Source organism: Erinaceus europaeus, chromosome 11, assembly GCF_950295315.1.
Source record: "Erinaceus europaeus chromosome 11, mEriEur2.1, whole genome shotgun sequence".
Classification (NCBI taxonomy): domain Eukaryota; kingdom Metazoa; phylum Chordata; class Mammalia; order Eulipotyphla; family Erinaceidae; genus Erinaceus; species Erinaceus europaeus.
The window spans coordinates 97,776,117-97,803,383 of record NC_080172.1 but is presented as its reverse complement, the minus strand read 5'-3'; the positions used below and the strand labels follow the sequence as shown (position 1 = coordinate 97,803,383).

The 27,267-nt window shown below is 42.2% G+C and overlaps 1 protein-coding gene across 2 annotated transcripts in view; it reads right to left on the bottom strand.

The window, feature by feature from the left end:
• AK5 (adenylate kinase 5) overlaps positions 1-27,267 on the bottom strand; it is a 329,025-nt gene that overhangs the window by 39,385 nt on the left and 262,373 nt on the right. For both annotated transcript variants that reach the window (XM_060202226.1, XM_007534207.3), the window contains exons 11-12: positions 7,424-7,587; positions 3,878-3,994 (exon numbers count right to left, since the gene is read on the bottom strand). In XM_060202226.1, the coding sequence (XP_060058209.1) occupies positions 3,878-3,994; positions 7,424-7,587 (281 nt within the window). The remainder of the gene's footprint in view (positions 1-3,877; positions 3,995-7,423; positions 7,588-27,267) is intronic.

Below are 27,267 nucleotides of genomic sequence, written 5' to 3'. Positions count from 1 at the left end.
TAATAATGATCAACAAAACTAAGATAACAGGGGTACAGTTACACACACACACACACACGCACACACACACACACACACACACACACACACACACGAACATTATTTCAGCATATGCCATGCTGGGGATCAAATCAGGGACTCTATGTATTGAGAGAGTGAATCACTCCTGTGATTACTGCATCAGTTAGTGTTCCAATGTTTTCCTCATTCTTATTTGCTTCTGGCTTACTGGATTTTTTTTTTCTGGGCCTCTGTGCTGGTTCACTTCTGCAATGTTTGTACTTGGTCTAACACAATGCAACATTTGGTGTCTTTTGAAACTTGTGTCTGACTGTTGAAATATGGTGAGGTGGCCTCTGGCCTGCTGGTGCCTGCACCTCTGAAGCTGGTCACCTTGTCGTGTGTCTCGGGAGTGGGTGGAGCTATTCATCTACTGGTGACACCACTGCCTTTGGAAGACGAGAGGTCAGATCTCTTGTGTTCATACTGATGAGAGAAAGATGGCTGGAATAGTAAGATGTCACCCGCTTCTACTGGGCACTACTTCTTAGGTCTTGGAGGGTCCCTCCCAGACACTTTTTTTTTTTAATTTCATTTGTTATAAATAGTATGATACAAGGTAAATTACAATTTGTAGTTCCACATCACACCCACCACCAAAGTTCTGTATTCCCACCTTCACTCAAGCCTCTTTTAAGCAAGATGAATTCATCTCTTCTAAGGTGAGGAAAATATCTCTACTGATATTTTCTGAAAAATCAATTTCGAAGGTAGTAAAATGAAATCATGTATATAAGAACGTTTATTTCTCCCTTTAAATATTAAAGATATTTTTAAATTAGTTTAGAGAGATACCTATATAGATACTAGTCTTTGTGGGTTCTGGAGTCCTTATTTAACAAATGGGGACACTTCTCCCTCTTGCTTGGACTTTGTAAAAATCAGAGGCAATACCTCTGAAGTGTATAGCACAGAATCTGACCCAGAACTAGCCCAATAAATGGGAGCTCTGGTAGTTTTTACTTATTACTGCTATTCCCCTGACAGTAGCCCAAACTCAACCTCTTTCAGTAGAAGGTGGAACTTGGGGGGACTGGACTTGGGTACAGAGTTGATTTTAACAGTCATTCTCCTGCCTTTAAAAACACTATTATTATCCTTAATTTACATTCATGTCGTTTTCGACGGGTTAGGTTGTTTTCGCTGGGCTGGCTTCATGGGCAGGTAACAGACGACCAGGGACTCATAGTTGAGCTGTAGGCAGTATCTCTTTATTCATGCAGGACGCAGCACAATCTAAGACGAGCTAAGCTAAACTCAAGGTAAAGTACTCTAAAACTCACAATGCTGTCTTTATATATACTTGCCAAGTAGGGTGGAAACAGGGTGTGACATAGAGAGGGTGGAGAGAAAAGTGACTGGTGAAAATCAGAGTGTGACAAGGAGGGGGCGGAACAGGCGAGAATCCTATAACTGAACCACCAATGCCCTGGAGTGCTTTATGTAAAAGTGATTTATGTAAATAGACCAAACCTTTGGATCAGTAAATCCCTATATAGGCATATGGATAAGAAGAAGCCAGGGGGAGGTGGCAACTACCCAACACATTCAGGGTTAACTTTTTCCCCATTCATTCAGATAGACAGATAGATAGGGGAGACTCAACATAGCACTGCAGATTCTCCTGTGTCATGGCACACCTAAGTGGTCTGTGGTTTGAGCCTAGGTCTCGTCCATGGCAATGCAATGTGCCCTATCTGATAAGCCATCACTCAAGCCCCTTTAAAAATCCTCTCTCTCCCCACCCCCTGTCGGGCTAGCTTCGCGGACAGGAGAGAGAGATGACCAGGGACTCATGGCTGAGTGGTATGCAGTTCAGTCTTTATTCATGTGGAATGCAGCACAATCTAAGCTATTTCTTATCACAATCTTGTCCTGAGGCAAGATTATATATCCTGAGGCGGAAGAGTCAGGTCCGAAGAGGATGTACGTAGGATGGGTGGGGAGAAGGAAAAAGTGTGCAAAACAGTGAGGATTAAACCAATGCCCTGGAGGCAGGGTGGTGCTTAGTTAACAGTGGTTATGTAAATAGAACACAGTGTTAAGCAGGGGGGATCAAACCAATCAAACAGAAGGGGTCTTAGAAGCAGAATTTAGAAGCAGACCAACACCCCCCTATCTCTCTCTCTCTACAGTTGTTGATTTATATATTTATTTTTTCTTATTATTATTTTCTTTCTTCCAAAAGAAAGCTCCAAACTATACATGAATGATACCACTGTTCCTGGGTTGATATATGTGTATATATAGAGAGGGAGAGAGAACAGACATGCAGACACCACAAATCCGCTCCATTTTAGCTTAAGTGAGATAAGCCAGAAAAAGCAGGATGAGTATGGGATGATCTCATGCATAGTCAGAAGTTAAAAACTAAGAACAGAAGAGAAAACTCTATGGACTGGAATTAGTGTACTGCACCAAAGTAAAAGACTCTGGGGTAGGGGGTAGGGGGAGGGTTCAGGTCCTGAAACATGATGGCAGAGGAGAACCTAGTGGGGGTTGGATTATTATGTAGAAAGCTGAAAAAAAAATTTTTTTTAAATATTTATTTATTTATTTATTCCTTTTCTTTGCCCTTGTTTTATTGTTGTTGTTGGATAGGACAGGGAGAAATGGAGAGAGGAGGGGAAGACAGAGGGGGGGAGAGAAAGACACCTACAGACCTGCTTCACCGCTTGAAAACTGAAAATTTCATGCATGTATAAACTATTGTCTTTTACTATCAATTATAAACCATTAATCCCCCAGTAAGGAAATTTAAAGAAAAGACCCAATTTTGTGGAGATTCCTCTGGTGTTCATAGTTGCTTGCGTGCAGTACTGGAGTTTGAACCTGGTTCTTCCCTCACGGTAGGGAATGTAAAGGTTCTACTAGGTGAGATTTCACTTAGGTTCACCCCTGCCTTTGTGTAAAGTAGCCTCCATTACTCCCTTAAGCAATTTCTCTTGCCTCCCTCAGGCATGGTACCCTTTCTCCACCCTCCCCTCCCATTTTTTCACTCTGGACCTACAGGCTGAACAAGGATCTTCTTGAATGCTCTATCACACACCCTCCCATCTTCTGCTTGGGTAGTGATGTGATTAGTGATGGATCCATGCAAACAGCCCCGGGCCTTTGAAAGTTTAGAACAGGGAGAAACGTATGAACACTTTCTGGGTGAGCCGCAATCTTCCACCACCACCACTCACTTTTTGGATCAGATTTATTGGCTCTCTGCTGTTCGTTACAGAAAGATGTGATTAATGCAACTGGGAAAGTGATACACTTTGAATTTATTCCCAAACCAAAATGCTATCTCCAAGTTTTCTTCTGGGATGTGCCTTAAGAAAACAACTCACGGAGTCGGGCGGTAGCGCAGCGGGTTAAGCGCACATGATGCAAAGTGCAAGGACCAGCATAAGGATCCTGGTTCGAGCCCCCGGCTCCCCACCTGCAGGGGAGTCGCTTCACAGGCGGTGAAGCAGGTCTGCAGGTGTCTGTCTTTCTCTCCCCCTCTCTGTTTTCCCCTCCTCTCTCCATTTCTCTCTGTCCTATCCAACAATGACGACATCAATAACAACAATAATAACCACAACAATAAAACAAGGGCAACAAAAGGGAATAAATAAATAAATATTAAAAAAAAAAAGAAAGAAAACAACTCACATGGTCCGGGAGGTGGTGCAGTGGATAAGGTGCTGAACTCACAGCATGAGGTCCTGAGTTTGATTCCCGGCAGCACGTATACCAGAATGATATCTGGTACTATTTCTCTCCTCCTATCCCTCTCATTAATAAATAAAAGATTAAAAAGAAAAAGAAAAAGAAAACAACTCACCCTGCGTCCGAACTCTTCCCCTTGTTTCACTTCCCGAGGATAGCCATTAATCAGGAAGCCTTTGGTGTCACTGAGGCTGGCCATCATGGCCTCTTCCAGGAGCTTCAGAACGATGCCCTGCAGTAGAGGGAGAAGGGTCAGGATCTGAAATTATTACTACTGTTGTTGCTGTTACCATCAGGGTTACTGCTGGGGCTCAGTGTCAGTACTACAAATCCATGGTTCTTTTTCTTCTTTTTTTTTATTATTTATTTTCCCTTTGTTGCCCTTGTTGTTTTGTAGTTGTAGTTATTGTTGTTGTTGTCGTTGTTGGATAGGACAGAGAGAAATTGACAGAGGAGGGGAAGACAGATGGGGAGAGAAAGCTAGACACCTGCAGACCTGCTTCACTGCCTGTGAAGCGACTTCCCCTGCAGGTGGGGAGCTGGGGGCTTGAACCAGGAACATGGAACTGGGTGCTTGAACCTGGGTCTGTGTTCACTGTATCAGGACCTCACACATATTTTAATGTCTATGAAACTGACAGATATCTTACAATTATTTTCTTTCTGGTTACTTATACAAGTATTTTACTATGTGTATTTTACTATGGTGTCTTTAAAAAAAGGCATCTTGGGGGCTGGGCAGTGGTGCAGCAGGTTAAGTGCACATGGCACAAAGCACAAGGACTGGAGTAAGGATCCTGGTTTGAGCCCCTGGGTCCCCACCTGCAAGGGGGGTCACTTCACAGGCGGTGAAGCAGGTTTGCAGGTGTCTTCCCCCCTCCTCTCTCGATTTCCTTCTGTGCTATCCAATAACAATGACAGCAATAACAACAACAACAACGATAAACAACAAGGGCAACAAAAGGGAAAAAAATGGCCTCCAGGAGCAGTGGATTCGTAGTGCAGGCACCGAGTCCCAGCGATAACCCTGGAGACAAAAAAAAGGCATCTTACATTAGATAAAAGTTGGCAGACATATTGCACACAGAAACCCTCCATGAGAAGGTAAAATGTCAATTCAAAATTAGGCAAAGAATCAGCAAAATAGTTCACTTGGATAATGTGTTGCTTTTCTATGTGTGAAATTCAGGTTTGAGTCCCACTGAATTGAATCCTGTGCTGTGGTTCTCTCTTACCCATCTCTCTCTCTCTCTCTCTCTCTGAAAAAGTGATCTTGGAATTGTGAAGCACTGACACTGACAAAAAAAAATAATACAAAAATTAGAACAAAAAAAATCAGCAAAATAACTACTTGGGTAGCCTGTAACCTTGTCATGTGCTTAAACCTGACCCCTACACCATTAAAAGAAGTTTCAGTGCTATGGTTTCTACCACTCTCCCTTACTTTTTCTGAGAAAAAAAAAATAGACAAAACATGGTATCAGATGTATTCACTGTCGATTTTTTTACCAGTAAGTACAGTTTAAAATTTGACCCTCACTGACTTGAGCAAACTTTCAGATATAAAGTGTAGTATGTTCTAGCAATGCTACTTTCATATATATATACACACATATACATACATACATACATATATATATATATATATATATATATATATATATATATAGTTGGATAGAGACAGAAAAGTTGAGAGGGGTGGGGGAGACAAAGAGGGAGAGAGAGAGACACCTGCAGCACTGTTTTACCACTCATGAAGCTTTCCCCCTGCAGGTGGGGACCAGGAACTTGAACCCAAGTGTGCTTAACCAGGTACACCAACTGCCTCCCCCTGCAATGCCTACCATTTTCTTTGTCAAAATTTATTTGTTTAAAACTTTTTTTTTTTTGCCTCCAGAGTTAATGCTGGGGCTCAGTGCCCATACTATGAATCCACAGCTCCTGGTGGCCATTTTCTCCCCATTTTTCATTGGGTAGGACAGAAAGAAATTGAGAGGAGAGGTGAAGACAGCAAGGGGGGAGAAAGATAAGATACCTGTGGACCTGCTTCACTACTTGTGAAGCGGTCCCCCCTACATGATGTGCACATGAGGTTAAATGATTAACAATGCATTTCTCAGACTGTAGCCCCATTGTTAAGCAATGTATATCTGCAAGACAACATTTGACAAACTTTTTTTTTTTTTTTGCCTTCAGGGTTATTGCTGGGGCTTGGTGCCTGCACTACAAATCCACTGCTCCTGGAGGCCACTTTTCCCTCTTTTTTGTTACCCTTGTTGTTGTTGCTGTTACTGTTGGACAGGACAGAGAGAAATCAAGAGAGAAGGGGAAGACAGAGAGCGGGACAGAAAGATAGACAGCTGAAGACCTGTTTCACTGCTTGTGAAGCAAACCCCCTGTACGTGGGGAGTCCGGGGCTCGAACCAGGATCCTTGCTGTGGTCTTTGTGCTTCACGCTGTGTGTGCTTAATCCGTTGTACTACTGCCCAGCCCCCGACAAACATTTTATTTTTATTTTTTTATATTTATTTATTCCCTTTTGTTGCCCTCGTTGTTTTATTGTTGTACTTATTATTGATGTCCTTGTTGTTGGATAGGACAGAGAGAAATGGAGAGAGGAGGGGAAGACAGAGAGGAGGAGAGAAAGAGAGACACCTGCAGACCTGCTTCACTGCCTTCGAAGCAACTCCCCTGCAGGTGGGGAGCCCGGGGCTCGAACTGAGTTCCTTACGCTGGTCCTTGTGCTTGGCGCCACCTGCACTTAACCCGCTGGGCTACCGCCTGACTCCCCTGACAAACATTTTTAAGACTTCACTTTGGCAGCTGTAAGAAGTGTAGAATTGTGGTTCGGGAGGTGGCGCAATAGATGAAGTGTTGGACTCTCAAGCATGAGGTCCTGAGTTCAATCCCTGGCAGCACATGTACCAGAGTGATGTGGTACATGTGGTACTCTCTCTCTCTCTCTCCTTCTATCTTCATGAATAAATAAATAATCTTTTTTTAAAAAAAAGAGTGGACTATAGGGGAAAAGAGTAGGGTAAGGAGGTCAGCTAAGAGGCAATAACGTTGATATGTTTCTTTTCATGAACGTCATTCTGGTTTACAGGTGGGAAACAGACTACAGTTGGTTAAAGAAGGAAGCATACAGTTCTGTTACTGGGAAGAGATGTCCTATATAATTCCCAATTACAGAGTCTTGTAGGGAACTAGGGAGGAATATTATTTGAAAGGTATGACATCCAGCCTCTTAGATATGGATGAGAATTTGAAAATAAACATAAAAGGGATATTCTTTACTTAATTATACAAGGAAGATAATGTTATCAGACCTCCCAGAAAAAAAGACCAAACTGTTCGGAGAGTACTAAATTCTGCTATCCAAAACTCACTTCTATTTTTAACCCTAATGTGGCGGCCAGTTTTTTTTTTTTTTTTTTTAAGTGAGGGCAGAATATGAGACAGACCGAGAGGCTGGTAGAGCAACAAGTCAGAAGGAACTTGGGCTTGTACAACCCAGGCTGGCAGTCCTGTCACTGGATTGTTATATAAGAAAGAAATACAGTACAGTTAATGTTTCTTTGGGCCTTTTTGTTTTAGTAGCTTAGGCTAACTACAATGTTCCAAAATATCTCCCCAGCTAGGAAAGGCGACTGTTGCTTACTGAGGGCACCAGGTCTCCACGTTCCATAATGTCTCTGATCAATTTGCTTCTTTCAGATTCTGATGACAGTTCATTCCGCAGGAGCTCACCCATGGAGAGATGAGTGAAACCGTACTTCTCTGCCAGCTTCTTACACTGAGTGCCTTTGCCAGAGCCAGGGCCACCTAGAAAAGAAATCATGCATCAGAGATACCAGATATACAGTCTGGGGTCTCATTTTTGACAGTAGCCACCATGATGGCAAACATCATGCTTCTTTCTCGGAGTCTTGAGCACTTAGTACTTACTGAAATCTACCCAAGGAGCAGTGTGTGAATACATTGTAGAATGGAAAAAGTGTCTTTGGTTACCAAGACCTTACTGGTCTGGGATGTGGTGCAGTGGATAAAGCATTGGACTCTTAACCATGAGGTCCTGAGTTCGATCCCCAGCAGCACATGTACCAGAGTGATGTCTGATTTTTTTCTCTCCTCCTATCTTTCTCATGAATAAATAAATAAATTATTAAAAAATAAATAAGAGTTTACTGTCCATGGGAAAAAAGCAAGAGTGACAGATAATATTAATAAGTAGTTGTTACAAGGTTGTCTGTGGGGAAGAGTTAGGCTGTTACAGAGTTGTAAATGGGGGTACACAGTCTGTTTTGGCCTTCTCCCACGTTAGAGAAGTTTCCTGAGGAAAGGATTCTTTTCCTGTGCAGAGCACTGACAACGAACCTGATAAACAGTGAATGATCAACCAAAGTGAGCCAGCAATTTAAAAAAAATTTACTGGCTTTGAACAGTCATTCTCAGTCACATACTTAGAGAGAAGTGGTAAGTGGAATACCGAGAGCTTTCTGACACATTTGAAAATAAATTGTTTCATCACTCTAGAACATTAAAAATGTTTTTTTTTTCTTCCTTTTTAAAAAATCTTTTATTTATTATTGGACAGAGAAATTGAGAGGGGAGAGGGAAAGGGACAGAGAGACACCTACAGCCCTGCTTCACTACTCAAAGTATTCCCCCTGCAGGTTGGGACCAGGGGCTTGAACCCAGGTCCTTGCATACTGTAATAATGTTGTTGTGCACAGGCCGCGGAGAAGAGAGAGGGGGGTCCAGAGCGAAGAGGAAACACAAATCTTTATTTGCGCTGGCACCTCAGAGTTGGGTGCTAGAGAGGCAGGTTGGGCCACGTGGAGGTAGCAAAAATCTCACGCAGTAACCTTTCCTGCGTCTGAACACCGGAGTGAAGCACTGGCAAGAGCCATTAAAAATGTTTTTTAACCTAATTTATTATTATTATTTTTTATTATCACCAGGGTTATCACTGGGGCTCAGTACCTGCATGAGTGCTCCTGGTGGCCATTTTTTTCCTTTTGAATTTTTTTAGTAAATAAAGGAGAGAACATTGAGGGGGGAGGGCATTAGAAAGGGAGAGAAAGAGAGATACCTGTAGCACTACTTGACTACTCATGAAGACCCTCCACCCTTCTGCAGGTGGGGAGCATGGGTCAAAACCGGGTCCTTACAAATGACTCTAGAATATTTTGCCATCATTTCATCTAAACAGGGGACCAAGTCCCACACCTTTTATAACTACATTATGAGACCTCCTTTGAATTTCAATGAAGTTGTCCCAACTATCCCAACAATGTCCTCTGAGTTCAATGCATCAAGTTTGGAATAATGACCTCTCACTCCTCTCACTGACATGTCCCTCCCGCCCCTGCACCCTGTTTCCATGACACTTTTGAAGATTATAGTTATTCTGGAAAAAAAAAATAAAAGAAAAGTTATTCTGTGGAGGCTCCCTTTTACAATTTATTTTTTTTAATTCTTCCCCCTTTAAAAAAAAATTCTCCCCCCCTTCTTTTGCCTCCAGGGTTACTGCTGGGGCTCAGTGCCTGCACCATGAATCCACTGCTCCTGGAGGCCATTTCTACCCCCCTTTTTTTGTTCTTGTTGTAGCCTTCTTGTGTTTATTATTGTTGTTGATGTTGTTGTTGGATAGGACAGAGAGAAATCGAGAGAGGAGGGGAAGACAGAGAGGGGGAGAGAAAGACAGACACCTGCAGACTTCTGCAGGTGTCTGTCTTCACCGCCTGTGAAGTGACTCCCCTGTAGGTGGGGATCCAGGGGCTCGAACTGGGATCCTTACACTGGTCCTTGTGCTTCATGTCACCTGCGCTTAACCCGCTGTGCTACTGCCCGACCCCCCTACAATTTCTTATGTTGTTTTCTAGTTACTAATATTAACTATGGTATCTGCCAAACTCCTTTGATGATGAACATTACATCTTTTATGCTTTCTCTTTGCCTAAAACATTCAATTAGCTGTTAAGTCATAAAAATTTACTTCTTGAACATAATAAAATAAAGGGGCCAGGCAGTGGTGCACGTAAGGACCTGTACAAAGATCCGTGTTGGAGATGATGCTCCCCATATGCAAGGGGTCTGCTTCACAGGCAGTGAAGCAGGTCTACAAGTGTCCGTCTTTCTCTCTTCCTCTCTGTCTCCCTCTCCTCTCTCAATTTATCTCTGTCCTATGCAATAAAATGGAAAAAATGGCCTCCAGCAGCAGTGGATTTGTTGTGCTGGCACAAAGCCCTAGCAATAACACTGTAGCTAAGTGTACCTGACCACCATTCAGGTCCTCATGTTCTCAATGTGTGACCACCTGAAAGGGCGCTGGGTGGGCAAGAAGCCAGGTGGCCCATCTACCTATGGAGCATGTCACAAACCTCCCACCAACCACAGAATAAAATTCAACCTCCTTAACAGTAGCATTTACTTGGTGTATTGCACCAAAGTAAAAGACTCTGGGTTGGGTAGGTGAGAGAGTACAGGTCCTGGGAAAGGATGACAGAGGGCCTAGTGGGGGTTGTATTGTTATATAGAAAACTGAGAAATATTATGCATGTATGAACTGTTGTATTTACTGTTGAATGTAAAACATTAATCTTCCAATACAGGGAAAAAAAGATAATAAAAATAAAATGAAAAAAATAAATGTTGTGGGGAAATTGTGAGGATGTGGTTGAGCATGGCAGGGCTCACAAAGCACCCTGCATTCCTGATACTATGGCTTATCTACATAATTATTGTTTTGCCTGAAAGATCCCATTCCATTCCTTTGATCTATCTTCTTTCTACCCTCAAGACCCTTTCTGCCTCCAGGGTATTATTATTAATCCTACCAGTTAAAACCCTTGCAACAGTTGCTAAGGAAGTTCCTACCTTTCCAGCTCCTTTTGCCTTTCTCCGCCCCTTTCCTAGCCATTTCCATTTCCGACCTGCCACTTCTGGGTCTGCCTTTTAAAAAGCCTTGGCTCTCTAATCAATAAAGATGTTGCATTGCCACGCTGCCACGAGTTCATGAGTCATCTCTCCTGCGTCGCTGAGTGAGTAGCAGTCCAGGCTGGCTCTGGTCAAGTTCTCTCCAACCCAGAAAGAGGCACCCCCATGCTAGCCCAGCAAAATGTGTCTGGGAGGTGGCACAGTGGATAAAGCATTGGACCCTCAAGCATGAGGTCTCGAGTTCAACACCCGGCAGCACATGTACCAGAGTGATGCCTGGTTTTTTCTCTCTCTCTCCTGCTATCTTTCTCATTAATAAATAAAATAAAATAAGAGTAGCATTTACATGTTCCAGCATTTAGGCCCATTTCATCACCTTATTCCCCTCTTGCACTTATTTTATTTCTTTGGTTGATTAGTTAACTTACTTACTTATTTTACTTATTTATTTGAGGGGGGAGAGAACTAGATCATCATTCCAATTCATGTGATATAAGGGATCAAATCTGGGACCTTGTGCTCGGAGATCCAAAGTTTTAGCCATGGCACCACTTCCCAGCTGGGGTTTTTCTTTACTTTTTTTTACTTTTTGAAAATTATTTATTTATTATTGGAGACAGATAAAGAGAAATTGAGAAGGGAGGGAGACATAGAAAGGGAAAAGAGACAAAGAGACACCTGCAGCCCTACATCACTACTTGTGAAGCTTTCCCCCTACAGCTGGGGACCACAGGCTTGAACCAGGGTCCCTGTGGATGGCAATGTGTGCGCTTAACCAGGCGTACCACCATCTGACCCCTTTTCCTTCACACACATATTTTTTAAATCCTCATCCAACACTTTGATGTCCAGTTATATCCTTTGCCTTCAATAAGACATACTGTTTCCAGGCTGCTGGACTTTTCACATTGCAGGTCCTCAGCCCAGAAAAGCCTTTTCTTTCTCCTTCTATTGAGAGATTTTTCATCCCTGAGGTCCAGGTCAAATGAACTGAGAACAAGAGTTTATTCAGGTGATAGTAGTTTGAGACCATGAAAGACTCAGGTCTCAAAAAGGTATCTTCTTCTCAGGATGGGGCTTGGGGATTATAAAGGGTAGTGGGACAAGGGGTCCCATCATGGGGTGGATTTGTTCCTTGTAAAACTTTGTTTGATAATATTGCTAAGCACTGTGTTTCGCTGGAGGTCTATGTGACAGGTTCCCATTTTAATATTCTTTACTATCAGGAGACAAGGCAAATGAACAAGAGGGAGTGGGATTAAATAAGCAGCCTGTATATGGAGAGAGGATGGAGTCTGCAGTGCTTGCCTGTTTACGTTTCCTTTCAGCTAGTGCTCTTATCCTGGTGTTGTCGGAGACAGTGTTTTAAGCACCTCCAAGATGCCCTCACCTATTATTCTCTCTTATTCTCTCTCTTTTGTACAGCAGGGGCTCAGTGTCAGCACTACAAATCCACTGCTTCCAGCGGCTATTTTTTCCCATGTTATTGGGTAGGACAGAGAGAAATTGAGAGAGGAGGAGGATATAGAGAGGGAGAGAGAAAGACAGACTCCTGCAGATCTGCTTTGCTACTTGCGAAGCTTCCCCTCTGCAGGTAGGGAGCCAGGGCCTCAAACCCATGTCCTTGTGCGGGTCCTTGCACTTAATACAATGTGCACTTAAATGGGTGCACCACTGCCTGGCCCCTCACTCTCTCACTCTCCATCTCCTTTTCTAGATCTGCTTTTTCTGCAGTACCTAGTACAGCACCTTGTACCTGGTAGGTGCTTCTTAAGTGCCTAATGGATTGAAACTTCATGTTAAGAGGAAATAGTTAACACTGCCGCGAAAATAAAATTCATCGTGGTAGTGAGGATTTAAGACTTATTTAGTAATTCTCCTGATTTGCTCTCTTCATGTTCAAAACTCTAGGACTGGGGGGCTGGACAGCGGTGCACCCAGTTAAGTGCACAGATCATCAAGGACCCAAGTTCAAGGTCCCGCTCCCCACCTGCAGGGAGTCTGCGTCACCAGTGGTGAAGCAGGTCTGCAAGAGTCTCTTTCTCCCTATCTTCCTACCCCTCTTAATTTCTCTCTGTTCTGTCCAATAAAAAAAAAAAAAGGAAAAATGGCCATTGGGAGAGGTAGATTCATCTTGCAGGTACCGAGCCCCAGCAATGATCATGGTGGCAATTAATAAAACAAAACAAAACAAAACAAAGCAAATACACAAACAAAATTCTGGGACTGTAGGTAATTTCTCTCTTGAGGGCCACTAGCCTGCATGCCCTTCATTAGTAGAAGGGCCTCTCACTCTGTCCTGTGCCTAAGTAGACAACCCAGAGACGGAGACCCAGGCTTTTTATCTTTTGCCCATCCATTCAGATGCTCTTAGCCAAAGGGGGAGTGTTCAGTCTCCTTCCTTCATTGTGGTAGACGGACTTAGATGTAACAAATAGGAATACAACAATTACAGGAGCTTGCAAAAACAAAGAAATAAAATGCCGACCATGCAGAAGGAACAGCCAGTTGCCAGCTCCAAGGACTGAGACTCTTGTCTCCTGAGGTAATAACAGACATGAAAAGTGTGGAAACAAGGGAAGGCCACTCAAGAAAGAAGTACTTCCTGATGTATGAGCAAAGGGAACAAGCAGCTAGGCTTCTGGGAAGGCCACAAGGGCATGTGTGGCTGAATTTACCTGGAAACCATTTTCCTGGGATGGCTGGATGCTAATTATGTGGAAAGGGTATTTTCAGATTGGGCTTGCAAGGCAAAACTGCTGTATTCTAATTATGTTCATCCTTCAGCATGCTACTAATACGACTATGATAGTTTTGGTTTCTTTGTAAAGTGTTATTTAATAAATCTTGACACAAAGGCAATTAAAAATCTTCAGCACAAATTAACAGCAGCTGTGTGTTAAGCGGCAGTGCTGCCCCAGTCAGAAACCTTTCATGGGAACAACAGCTGCACATTCTTAGCATTCTCTGAGCAAACGGTGCAGACAAGTGGAATTTTAAGTAATCTGCACAATGGCTTGATTCTCCCTGTAGCTCCACACTGGAGAACAAAGTGATTTTTGTCACTGCAGTGAAGGCACAAAAACTAAGTAGAAGTATGAATTTTCATATACTGTCACCAACATGTCTTTGAAGTCTTGATTTATGATTGTTAAATAAAATAAATAATAATTATGATAATAAAAAATCCAGTGGGGCCTAGATATCCATCCAGGATAATTTGTTTCATGGAAAAACGTCTTCCAAGGTGCTTCCTAACGCAAGTAGTGGGCTGTGTTCTCTGGTGACAAGATGACTGATAGCAGATGAAGAGCTGTCACATCTCCTGTCATTCCAGTTTCAGTGTATCATTACCCAAGACTTAAAATATCTGAACAAACCTATGTACAATAGCAGGTGGTATGATTCACAGAGTCTGCAATATGAAATTCCATTTTAAACAGTTCTGTTAACACTTCAAAAAAAAAAAAAAGCTGAAAGACCGTTATTTTCAACCTCCAATGCAATTTTAAAAATTTCCCTGTGAGGGGCCGGGTGGTGGCGCACCTGGTTTAGCGTCCATGTTACAATGCGCAAGGCCTGAGTTTGAGCCCCCAGTCCCCACCTACAGGAGAAAAGCTTTGCGAGCGGTGAAGCAATACTGCAGGTGTCTCTCTGTCTCTCCCTCTCGATCACCCCCTTCCCTCCAGATTTCTGGCTGTCTCTATCTAATAAATAACATAAAGATAATGAAAAAATGTAAAATTTTCCCTGTGAGACCAAAGGTACTAAAAGTGTGAAAAGTACAAACACTGTGAAATCTCACTTCACAGCTCAGTTTCTCATCTCAGCATGCAGGAGGAGGGGAGGGAGATGATCCTTTGGGAGAACCAGAGACCAGGGACTCAAGTCTGTATTCTTACTCCAGCATTCTCTTTGGTCCCTGGAAATCTATGAGCAAGAGCTGAAACAACCTGCCTCACCCAGCATGTCCATTCAGGTCACCTTTCCCAGAGAGCTGTTTATTTACGGAAGCAATTGTCTCTAAGGAGACAGCTCTCGGATTCACTAGCTGGGCTCTGCAAGAGAAGTTCTGCCCCCTTCAGCAACTGTGACGGGGTGCTTGGTCTCAGCACAGAAAGAACAAGGTGGCAAAGCTGCAGTGGTCTTATAGAGCATAGAGTGAAAGGATGCCCAAACAGATAATGATGCCAGGAAGATCATGAATTGAATCTCACATGCGAACAAATGCATGCCTATTACACTTTCGTCTTGGAAAGTTTCAAATAGTAATTGATCAATATTAACATGCTAACAAGCATCTTGTTCATTGTAGGATGCAAGCAAGAGGACATCCTACAGTTCTTCATTTGAAAAGAAGTCTGTTGGGCAGCTGGTCGGGGTCAGACATCACATTGAGAAGCCCTGGCTGTTCCATCAGAGAATTCACAGTCTAATGGGAGAAGGGTATGTGGAGCCACTATGGCGGCTGTCTGAGGGCTTTGTGAGCCAGTCCTGGAAACACTACTCTGGGGCACCAGGAGGGTATCCTCTTCCTCCCTCCACCCTGAGAGGAAGGGGGTAATTAAACGGCACACCTTTGCCAGCACGGGATGGGGGGGGGGTGTGGAAAAGAGCATAAGGCTCAGCTTGTAATCTTTACTAATGTGCCTTGAAGCATGAATAGGCCCTGAAGAGAATGGCAGGGAGGGAGTACAATGTTATTACTGGAAAAGCACTGAACAGATCCCTCTGGCAATTGATCTTGGCTCTGCCGCTTACTAGCTGGTAGTAGATGAGTCTTAATTTCTCTGGGCCTTAGTTTCTCTCTCTCTTTCTTTCTTTTCTTTTCTCTCTTTCTAATATTTATTTATTTATTTATTTCCTTTTGCTGCCATTGTTGTTTTATTGTTGTTACTGATGTCGTTGTTGTTGGATAGGACAGAGAGAAATGGAGAGAGGAGGGGAAGAGAAAGATAGACACCTGCAGACCCGCTTCTCCGCCTGTGAAGTGATTTCCCTGCAGGTGGGGAGCTGGGGGCTTGAACCTGGATCCTTACGCCAGTCCTTGCACTTAACCTGATGTGCTACTGCCTGTGCTCTTTCTTTCCTCCTTTCTCTCTTTCTTTCTTTTTCTTCTTTCTTTTATTTATTTATTTTTTAACACCAGAGCACTACTCAGCTCTGGCTTATGGTGCTGTGGGGGATTGAACCTGGGACTTTGGAGCCTAAGGCATGAGAGTCTTTTTGCATAACCATTATGCTATCTACCCCCACCCTGGGCCTTAGTTTTTCTCATCGGTTAAGTGGAGGAAACAAGAACAAGCACTCAGTCACATTCTACTGAACACCTCTAGCACTCCTTCCTCAACTTCTCAATCCAGCCAGTTGGAAGGTCTCTGAACTATGACCCTTTGTACCAGATCTCACTGAAATCTCCTATTATCCTATTCCTCTGGCAGAAGATTAATGTTTGGTAAATGTCATTTATAATTAATGAAGGTTTCTCATTCCTCTGGCTCTTCCTGACACTCATAAAGTGTCATCTATAACATATAGGCTTGAATATAACATACCCCAAGAAGAAGTTTGGGAGTTAACTGTCACTTTTCAATGTCCATATTCTTTACAGGTAATTAAGGTAGGTGTGTGTGTGTACAAACAGACATATACACATTAGAAAACTCAAAAAGTTTATTTTCTTTCAAGGCAAATCAGAGGGAATGGTATTCTTTTAGTTCTAATTACTATCAGTAAAGTCATCCAGATCTTAGTTTCTATTCCGCCCAAATCTCAGAATTCTTCTTCTTCTTTTTTCTTTAAAGAATTTATTATTTATTTATTTTTAAAATCTTTTTTATTTTATTCATCATTGGACAGAGACAGAAAGAAACTGAGAGGGGAGGAGGAGACTGAGAGGGAAAGCGACAGAGACACGTGCAGCCCTGCTTCACCACTGGTGAAACTTTCCCTTTTGCAGGTAGGGACTAGGGGCTTGAACATGGGTCCTTGCTCACTGTAATGTGTGCATTTAACCAGGTGCACCACACCACAGCCTCAGAGTTCTTTAAACCACTTCAACACCAATAAATTTCATCACTAACCCAATCTCACTCAACATGATTTTTTCAAGGTCCATCCAAGATCGGCTGAAAATGGTGAAGTCACCATTTTTTACAGCTGAGTAGTATTCCATTGTGTATATATACCACAACTTGCTCAGCCACTCATCTGTTGTTGGACACCTGGGTTGTTTCCAGGTTTTGGCTATTACAAATTCTGCTGCCAAAAACATATGTGTACACAGATCTTTTTGGATGGGTGTGTTGGGTTCCTTAGGATATATCCCTAGGAGAGGAATTGCAGGATCATTGGGCAGGTCCATTTCTAGCCTTCTGAGAGTTCTCCAGACTGTTCTCCACAGAGGTTGGACCAATTGACATTCCCACCAGCAGTGCAGGAGGGTTCCTTTGACCCCACACCCTCTCCAGCATTTGCTGCTGTTACCTTTTCTGATGTATGACATTCTCACAGGAGTGAAGTGATATCTCATTGTTGTCTTGATTTGCATTTCTCTGACAATCAGAGACTTGGAGCATTTTTTCATGTGTTTCTTGGCCTTCTGGATCTCTTCTGTGGTGAATATTCTGTCCAAGTCCTCCCCCCATTTTTGGATGGGGTTATTTGTTGTCTTGTTGTTGAGTCTGGCAAGCTCTTTATATATGTTGGCTATTAAACTCTTATCTGATGTATGGCATGTAAAGATCTTCTCCCATTCTGTGAGGGGTCTCTTGGTTTGGGTAGTGGTTTCTTTTGCTGTGAAGAAGCTTTTTAATTTGATGTAGTCCCATAGGCTTATACTTGCCTTAGTCTTCTTTGTAATTGGATTCGTTTCATTGAAAATGTCTTTAAAATTTATGTGGAAAAGAGTTCTGCCAATATTTTCCTCTAAGTATCTGATAGTTTGTGGTCTAACATCCAAGTCCTTGATCCACTTGGAATTTACTTTTGTATTTGGTGAAATACAGTGATTCAGTTTCATTCTTCTGCATGTTTCAACCCATTGTTTCCAACGCCATTTGTTGAAGAGACTCTGCTTTCCCCATTTAATAGTCTGGGCCCCTTTGTCAAAGATTAGATGTCCATAGGTGTGGGGGCTCACTTCTGGGCTCTCAATTCTATTCCACTGGTCAGTATATCTATTCATGTTCCAGTACCAAGCGGTTTTGATAACAAAGGCCCTATAATACAATTTGAGATCTGGGAGTGTGATGCCTCCGGTTCTGTTCTTTTTTCTCAAGATGGTTTTGGCAATTCTAGGTCTTTTCTGGTTCCAGATAAACATTTGTAGCATTTGTTCTATTTTCCGAAAAAATGTGCTTGGGATCTTGATGGGGATAGCATTAAATTTGTAGATGGCTCTGGGTAATATATTCATTTTGATGATGTTAATTCTTCCAACCCATGAACATGGAATATCTTTCCACTTCGTTGTGTCTTTTTCAATTTCTTTGAGTAGTGACTCATAATTTTCAGTATACAAGTCTTTCATTTCTTTGGTTAGATTTACTCCTAGATATTTTATTGTTTTTGTTGCTATAGTAAAAGGAATTGATTTCTGGATTTCAATTTCTTCTAACTTAGTGTTTGCATAGAGGAATGCCACTGACTTTTGAATGTTAATTTTATAGCCTGACACCTTACTGTATTGCCTGATGATTTCCAAAAGCTTCTTGCTGGATTCCTTAGGTTTTTCTATGCATACTATCATGTCATCTGCAAATAAGGAGAGTTTGACTTCTTCTCTTCCAATCTGTATGCCTTTAATTCCTTGCTCCTGCCTGATTGCTATGGCAAGAACTTCCAACACTATGTTGAATAGTAATGGTGATAGTGGGCAGCCCTGTCTAGTCCCTGATCTGAGTGGAAATGCTTCCAGTTTTTCACCATTGAGTATGATGTTGGCTGTAGATTTGCTATATATAGACTCCACTATCTTCAGGAATTTTCCATCTATTCCCATTTTTTGTAGTGTTTTGATCATAAAGGGATGTTGTATTTTGTCAAAGGCTTTCTTTGCATCTATTGATATGACCATGTGGTTTTTGGTCTTGCTTTTGTTGATGTGGTGGATCACATTGATTGATTTACGTATATTAAACCAACCTTGCATGCCTGGGATAAACCCCACTTAGTCATGATGAACAATCTTTTTGATATACTTCTGTATCTGGTTGGCTAGAATTTTGTTCAATATTTTTGCATCTATGTTTATCAGAGATATTGGTCTGTAGTTTTCTTTTTGGGTTGTGTCCCTGTCTGCTTTTGGTATCAGGGTGATGTTGGCTTCATAGAAACTGGCAGGGAGTATTCCAGTGTCTTCAATCTTCTGGAAGATTTTTAAAAGTAGAGGTATTATTTCTTCTTTGAAGGTTTTGTAGAATTCATTTGTAAAACCATCTGGTCCAGGACTTTTATTTTTGGGGAGATTTTTGATAACTGTTTCAATTTCATTAGCTGTGATGGGCCTGTTCATGTTATCCACTTCCTCTTTACTTAGTTTTGGAAGTTGGTAGGTATCTAGGAAATCGTCCATTTCCTCCAGGTTCTCTAGCTTGGTGGCATATAGTTGTTCATAGAAGCCTTGCATGATATTTTGAATTTCTGCAGTGTCTGTTGTGATATCTCCTCTTTAATTTACTATCCAATTTATTTGGGTCTTCTCCCTTTTTTGTTTTGTGAGTCTGGCTAAAGGTTTGTCGATTTTGTTCACTCTTTCGAAGAACCAACATTTACTTTTGTTGATCTTTTGTATGGTTTTCCTATTCTCAATGTTATTTATTTCTGCCCTAACTTTAGTGATTTCTGACCGTCTCGTTGCTTTAGAGTTCCTTTGTTGTTCTTCTTCTAGGTCTTTAAGATGTGCAATCAGGCTGTTTATTTGTGCTTTTTCTTGTTTCCTAATGTGTGCTTGTATAGCTATGAACTTCCCTTTTAGGACTGCTTTAGCTGTGTCCCAAATATTTTGATAGCTTGTGTCTTCATTTTCATTGAACTCTCGAAACATTTTGATTTCCTCTTTGACCCAGAAGTTGTTAAGAAGTGTACTGTTGAGCTTCCATATTTGGGACTATTACTAATCTTTTTTTGATTGTTAAGTGTTAGTTTAATTCCACTGTGGTCTGAGAAGATGCTTGGGATGATTTCAATGCTCTTGAATTTGCTGATGCTGTCTTTGTGGCATAACATATGGTCTATCCTTGAGAATGATCCATGTGGACTTGAGTAAAATGTGTATTCCAGTTTCTTGGGATGAATGACTCTGAAAATATCCAATAGATCTAGTTTAAATATCTCTTCATTTAGCTCCCTTATGTCTTTATTGATTTTCTGCCTGGATGATCTGTCAAGTTGAGAGAGTGGGGTGTTGAAGTCCCCTACTATGATTGTATTACTGTTAATATATTGCTGTAGCTCTTTCAGTAGACATTTGGTGTGTTTAGATGGCTTCTCATTGGGTGCATAGATGCTAATAATTGTTAAGTCCTCTTGATTGACTGATCTTCTGAGCATTAAGTACTGTCCATTCCTATCTTTTTAACTCTTATCTATTTTAAAGTCTATTGTGTCAGATATGAGAATAGCTATTCCTGCCCTTTATTGTGGGCCATTGGCTAGTATGATAGTTTTCCATCCTTTCACTTTAAGTCTGTGTTTGTCTTGTGGAGTTAGGTGGGTTTCCTGTAGACAGCATTTTGTTGGGTTGTGTTTTCTGATCCATCTTCCTACACTGTGTCTTTTAATAGGTGAATTAAGGCCATTGACATTTATTGATATCAAATATTGAAGATATTTTAACACCATTCTTGTAGAGTTTTAGAGTGTTTTGATATATGTCCTATTTGTGGTGGTCTGATTGTTTATAGGAGACCATTCAGAACTTCTTTCAGGGCAGGTTTGGTGATAGTTGATTCCTTCAACTGTTGCTTGTCTGAGAAGGGTTTGATGCCTCCATCTAGTCTGAATGACAGTCTAGCAGGATATAGTATTCTTGGTTGAAAGCCTGTCTCATTGAGCACTCGATAGATATCTTGCCATTCTCTTCTGGCCTGTAGTGTTTGTATGGAGAAGTCTGCTGCTAATCTTAACGGTTTTCCTTTGTAAGTGACTCTTTGTTTTTCTCTTGCAGCCTTCAGGATCCTTTCTTTATCCTTATTCCTTTCCATTCTAAGTATGACATGTCTTGGTGTCTTTAGGTCTGGGTTAATTCTGTTTGGGACCCTCTGGGCTTCTTGAATCTTTATGTCTTTGATGTTGTCTAGACTAGAGAAATTTTCAGCTATTATGGTCTGGAAAATGCTTTCTTCCTCTCCTTCTCTTTCTTCCTCTGGTATGCCAATAATGCGTATATTGTTTCTTTTGAATTCATCCCATAGGACTGTGTTGTTGTATTCAGCATCTCTTAATCTCTTTTTGAGATCTCTTACTTCTTTTTTAGTTGTCTCTAATTCATCCTCAATCTTGCTAATTCTGTCTTCAGTCTCATAGATTATATTCTCTCTGCCCTCTACTGTTTTCTGGAATTCATCTATTTTGTTGCCCTGCTCTGATACTGTTTTAGCTTGTTCAGCTAGATGCAGTCTTAGCTCAGTGATTTCAGCTTTTAGCTCTCTTCTTCTTCTAGCGTTTGCCCTTCTTCCGTAGCCAGTCAACAGCATCAGGGTGAGCCTGATGTAAAGTTTTGAGACCTCCTTTGAATCTGGAGAGGTGGCAGTCGTTGACTATGTGGGTCCTAGTCTGTCTGTAGCCGCAGGGGCAGTTCAGGTCGTCTCTGGCTCCCCAGCGGTGGAACATAGCGGCGCACCGGCCATGGCCTGTTCGATAGCGATTGAGGAGGGTCCAATCATAACGTGCTAGGTCAAAGCCGGGTTGACGCTTGCAGGGGTCTGTGATGAGGTGTTTGTTCTTTACCTCAGCTGACTGCCAACTCTGTTTCCAAGAGTCTGGAACAGAGAAGTTCAGTGTAGGCATAGGGGACCAGATTGGGTGACGAGACATCAAGCGTTGGACAGGGTGGGCGAAGATATCCGCGTATATTGGCAGGTCCGGTCGAGCGTAGACGTGGGAAATGAACTTAGATGATGCTGCATCTCGACGAATATCTGGCGGGGCGATGTTGCTAAGAACTGGCAGCCATGGAACCGGGGTGGAATGGATGGTTCCAGAAATTATCCTCATGGAGGAATATAATTTAGAATCGACCAAGTGGACATAGGGGCTACAGAACCATACTGGGGCACAGTATTCTGCAGTGGAATAGCATAATGCCAGGGATGATGATGGTAGTGTGGAAGCGCTCGTGCCCCATGAGGAGCTGGCCAGTCTTGCAATGATGTTATTCCTCGCGCCCACCTTTGCTGCAGTTTTTATGAGATGTTCGTGAAATGACAGGGTGATCGAGAGTAACGCCAAGGTAGACTGGCTGGGCTTCATGCCGGATTCTCATATCACCAAGCTGCACATTAAGCTCACGCGAGGCCGAGGCATGGTGTAGATGGAAAACAGATGATACCGTTTTTGCAGTGCTAGGGATTAGTCGCCATTTTTTACAGTAATCAGATATCAGAGACATGTCTTTCGTGTTTCCTTGAGGATGTCAAACTTTGATGCCTGAGTTGCACAGCAGATGTCATCAGCTCTCTAATAACCATCAGGTAATTAGTATTTTCTTCCATATTATTATTTGTTGTTCCTGTATTTCTGATTATAATTTTTTCAAATTCTTTACTCACTCCTTTTATTATTTCCTTAGCTAATGTTTGGATGTTGAACTCGTTATTTTGTGCTTCACCCTCTGGAGGACTTTTAGCTGGGCTCTTGTCCTGGTTCGATTCTCCAATATTTCTTCTTGTTGTTTTAACCATTTTATATATTGTTATGAGTTCCCTTTATCAGTACTTTTCAAATTATTGATCACTATTGCCTGGATTGACTTGTGTCTAAGTAAGTTAATTAAAGGGTTCACAGTGGCGGAAGTTAACAGTTGTTTCAATAGTATTTAAATCTCTGAGTTGGAGCTCAGTGGTTTAAAAGCCTCTTTTTTTTTTTCCTTCCCTGTAGGCTATGGGAGCCTGAGGGCTTTTAAACTATCAATAGGCTTCAGTTTAATCACTGACTCCTGACCAAGAGATAAAGCAGGCTGATAATTTCTGGAACCATCCGTTCCACCCCGGTTCCATGGCTGCCAGTTCTTAGCAACATTGCCCCGCCAGTTATTCGTCAGGATGCGGCATCATCTAAGTTCATTTCCCACATCTACGCTCGACCAGACCTGCCAATATACGCGGATATCTTCACCCACCCTGTCCAACGCTTGACGTCTCGTCATCCAATCTGGTCCCCTACGCCTACGCTGTTCCAGACTCTTGGAAACAGAGTTGGCAGTCAGCTGAGGTAAAGAACAAACACCTCATCACAGACCCCTGCAAGCGTCAACCCGGCTTTGACCTAGCACGTTATGATTGGGCCCTCCTCAGTCACTATCGAACAGGCCATGGCCGGTGCGCCGCTATGTTCCATCACTGGGGAGCCAGAGACGACCCAAACTGCCCCTGCGGCTACAGACAGACTAGGACCCACATAGTCAACGACTGCCACCTCTCCAGATTCAAAGGAGGTCTCAAAACTTTACATCAGGCTCAACCTGACGCTGTTGACTGGCTATGGAAGAAGGGCAAACGCTAGAAGAAGAAGCAGGCTGTGGCAGAGATAATCCAGTGGTTATGCAAAGAGACTTTCACAGCCCCTCAGCTATGCCACCGAGGTATAGGTCTTCTCCTGAGTTTCCTGGTTAGATCTCTGTCCCCTGGTGTCCCTCTCTTTTGCTGCTCCAGATTCTGAGGGTAGTAGCATTGGAGACTCAAGAGTTGCACTTGGTGAGTCACTGGGGAGTCCTCTCCTCCCTTAAGCTGTCCCCTTGTTGGTGGAGCAGACTGGAGGTGGTGTCTCAACTGATAAACTGCTGAACTGTTAGCAGTCACTTAATCTCTCCTTAGGCTCCTCTCTCCTCTCTTTCACCAGCCACATGTGTTTGTACTCACTGGTGATTTACTGGGTTCCTGTGGTCATTCTAGTCCTGTCTTGTTTCGGTCCTGGGTGGTCTCCTTTGGTATTCCTAGTTGAGCTGGGAGAGGAGAGGAGAGGAAAGGAGAGGAGAGGAGAGGAGAGGAGAGGAGAGGAGAGGAGAGGAGAGAGTGATCTGCTGCTCGTAGCTCTGCCTCCGGAAGTTCTCACTAACCCAATCTAACAGATCTTTTTGCTTTTTATTGATCTGGCTGAAGCTGAGAGTTCATCATCCAATGTGTCAGTCTTTCCATTCTTCTCTTCTTCTTTTCCCTTGATCTCACTTTTTTGTTGTTTTCCATTATTTCACTGGGGATGTGTGTTAATAGTTTATAATATAGTTGTTGACATATAGATACAATTCCTCATCTTTCTGTGATAAGTGTTTTTAAAACACTCTTACTCCAACTGAGGTCCTTTCTTTGACCTCACTTCTGTCCAACTTGTTCTCTGCCTTCATTGCAATTTAATTAAGTTGGTTCTTTCTCTTTGGGTTATACTTATTTCTAATAAGTGAAGCTTTCCCCCTTTTCCATCTACTGTACCTGCCATGAGAACCACAGGCTTGCTCTTCAATGCATCACTTACTTTATTTGTATATAATTTGGACTATCAAGAATTCCCATCTGGAACCAGAAAAGACCTAGAATTGCCAAAACCATCTTGAGAAAAAAGAACAGAACCAGAGGCAACACACTCCCAGATCTCAAATTGTATTATAGGGCCATTGTCATCAAAACTGCTTGGTACTGGAACATGAATAGACACACTGACCAGGGGAATAGAATTGAGAGCCCAGAAGTGAGCCCCCACACCTATGGACATCTAATCTTTGACAAAGGGGCCCAGACTATTAAATGGGGAAAGCAGAGTCTCTTCAACAAATGGTGTTGGAAACAATGGGTTGAAACATGCAGAAGAATGAAACTGAACCACTGTTTTTCACCAAATACAAAAGTAAATTCCAAGTGGATCAAGGACTTGGATGTTAGACCACAAACTATCAGATACTTAGAGGAAAATATTGGCAGAACTCTTTTCCACATAAATTTTAAAGACACCTTCAATGAAAGGAATCCAATTACAAAGAAGACTAAGGCAAGTCTAAACCTATGGGACTACATCAAATTAAAAAGCTTCTTAACAGCAAAAGAAACTACTACCCAAACCAAGAGACCCCTCACAGAATGGGAGAAGATCTTTACAAGCCATACATCAGACAAGAGTTTAATAACCAACATATATAAAGAGCTTGCCAAACTCAACAACAAGACAACAAATAACCCCATCCAAAAATGGGGGGAGGACTTGGACAGAATATTCACCACAGAAGAGATCCAGAAGGCCAAGAAACACATGAAAAAATGCTCCAAGTCTCTGACTGTCAGAGAAATGCAAATAAAGACAGCTATGAGATACCACTTCACTCCTGTGAAAATGTCACACATCAGAAAAGGTAACAGCAGCAAATGCTGGAGAGGGTGTGGGGTCAAAGGAACCCTCCTACACTGCTGGTTAGAATGTCAATTGGTCCAACCTCTGTGGAGAACAGTCTGGAGAACTCTCAGAAGGCTAGAAATGGACCTACCAAATGATCCTGCAATTCCTCTCCTAGGGATATATCCTAAGGAACCCAACACATCCATCCAAAAAGATCTGTGTACACATATGTTCTTAGCAGCAGAATTTGTAATAGCCAAAACCTGGAAGCAACCCAGGTGTCCAACAACAGATGAGTGGCTGAGCAAGTTTTATATACACAATTGAATACTACTCAGCTGTAAAAAATGGTGACTTCACTGTTTTCAGCTGATCTTGGATGGACCTTGAAAAATTCATGTTAAGTGAAATAATTCAGATAATAAAACAGAAGGATGAACATGGGATGATCTCACTCTCAGGCAGAAGTTGAAAAACAAGATCAGAAAAAAAACACACACACACACAAGTAGAATCTGAAATGGAATTGGCGTATCGCACCAAAGTAAAAGACTCGGGTGGGGATGACAGTGGACCTAGTGGGGGTTGTATTGTTATATGGGAAACTGGGGAATGTTATGCATGTACAAACTATTGTCTTTACTGTTGAATGTAAAACATTAATTCCCCAATAAAGGAATAATAAAAAAAAGAATTCCCTAAAAATTCAGAGAATGGAATCAACTGCAATGTAGCTTCACAATAACATTTAATACTTCTTGGCAAATAGATTCCTTTTTTACTGATACCAAACTGGATGTCTGTGGATGGATTCTAGTATAAAATTCCTCATTGTTTTCAGATCCTTATACATATTCCTGTTGCTTTCAACTTTTTTTTTTTTTGTTTTATGTCTACAGGACTTTGCAAGGGTTTCATCTCTAAGTGATTCCAATTCTCCGAGGGGACTCTCTCCCTGCCTTCCCTCCCCCCCAGCCCTAGAAAATGATAAACAAGAGAGGCAGAGAGCGATGAAAAGGTATCAATCCACTACTGGTAAACTGTGGGCTTTATTGAATGTGCTATCTCCGGGCCTCATATTAAGGTCTTATAAAGCCTTAATGATGGCTTTCTTTTTCCCTTTCTTTCTTTCTTTCTTTCTTTCTTTCTTTCTTTCTTTCTTTCGTCACTGGGAATTCACTGCTCTGGCCTGACTTTTTCAGGTAGATAGAAAGACAGGGAGAGAGGAAAAGAAACAAAACCTTTATTTAAAAAAATTTTTTTTATTTATAAAAAGGAAACATTGACAAAAACCATAAGGTAAAAGGGGTACAACTCCACACAATTCCCACCACCAGAACTCGGTATCCCACCCCCTCCCCTGATAGCTTTCCTATTCTTTATCCCTCTGGGAGTATGGACCCAGAATCATTATGGGGTACAGAAGGTGGAAGGTCTGGCTTCTGTAATTGCTTTCTCACTGAACATGGGCGTTGACAGGTTGATCCATACTCCCAGCCTGCCTCTCTCTTTCCCTAGTGGGGCCAGGACACATTGTTGGTGGGGTCATCTGCCCAGGGAAATCCGGTTGGCATCATGCTAGCTAGCATCTGTTGGCTGAGTAATGAGGCTGAAGGTTTGATAATCCACTCCTGACGTCTCTGGACACAGTCTGAAGTGAAGCTTGCAGAGGTGGTACTCGTTGTGCTGATCAGGTCGGGATCAGCAGGTGCAGTATTATTTGGTATGAATTGAGAGAAGCATGCAGGAAAGTGCGCCCCACCCTAGAGGTTCCCGGACTGATGGAAATATAGGCTCTATAGAGGAAGCAGTGTGGTGAGGGGGAGGAGGGGCTTCTCAGGTGTCCCTTAAAAGGCATTTCAAGCAACAATTGCCACCTCAGCATGCTTCACTTCAGACTGTGTCCAGAGACTTCACGTGTGGAATGACAACCCTTCAGCTTTATTACTCGGGTGAGACCTTTCCTTTCATAGTATACTCTAATTTCATCTCAGGTGGTTCACTTTCTAACAAAGTCCCAAA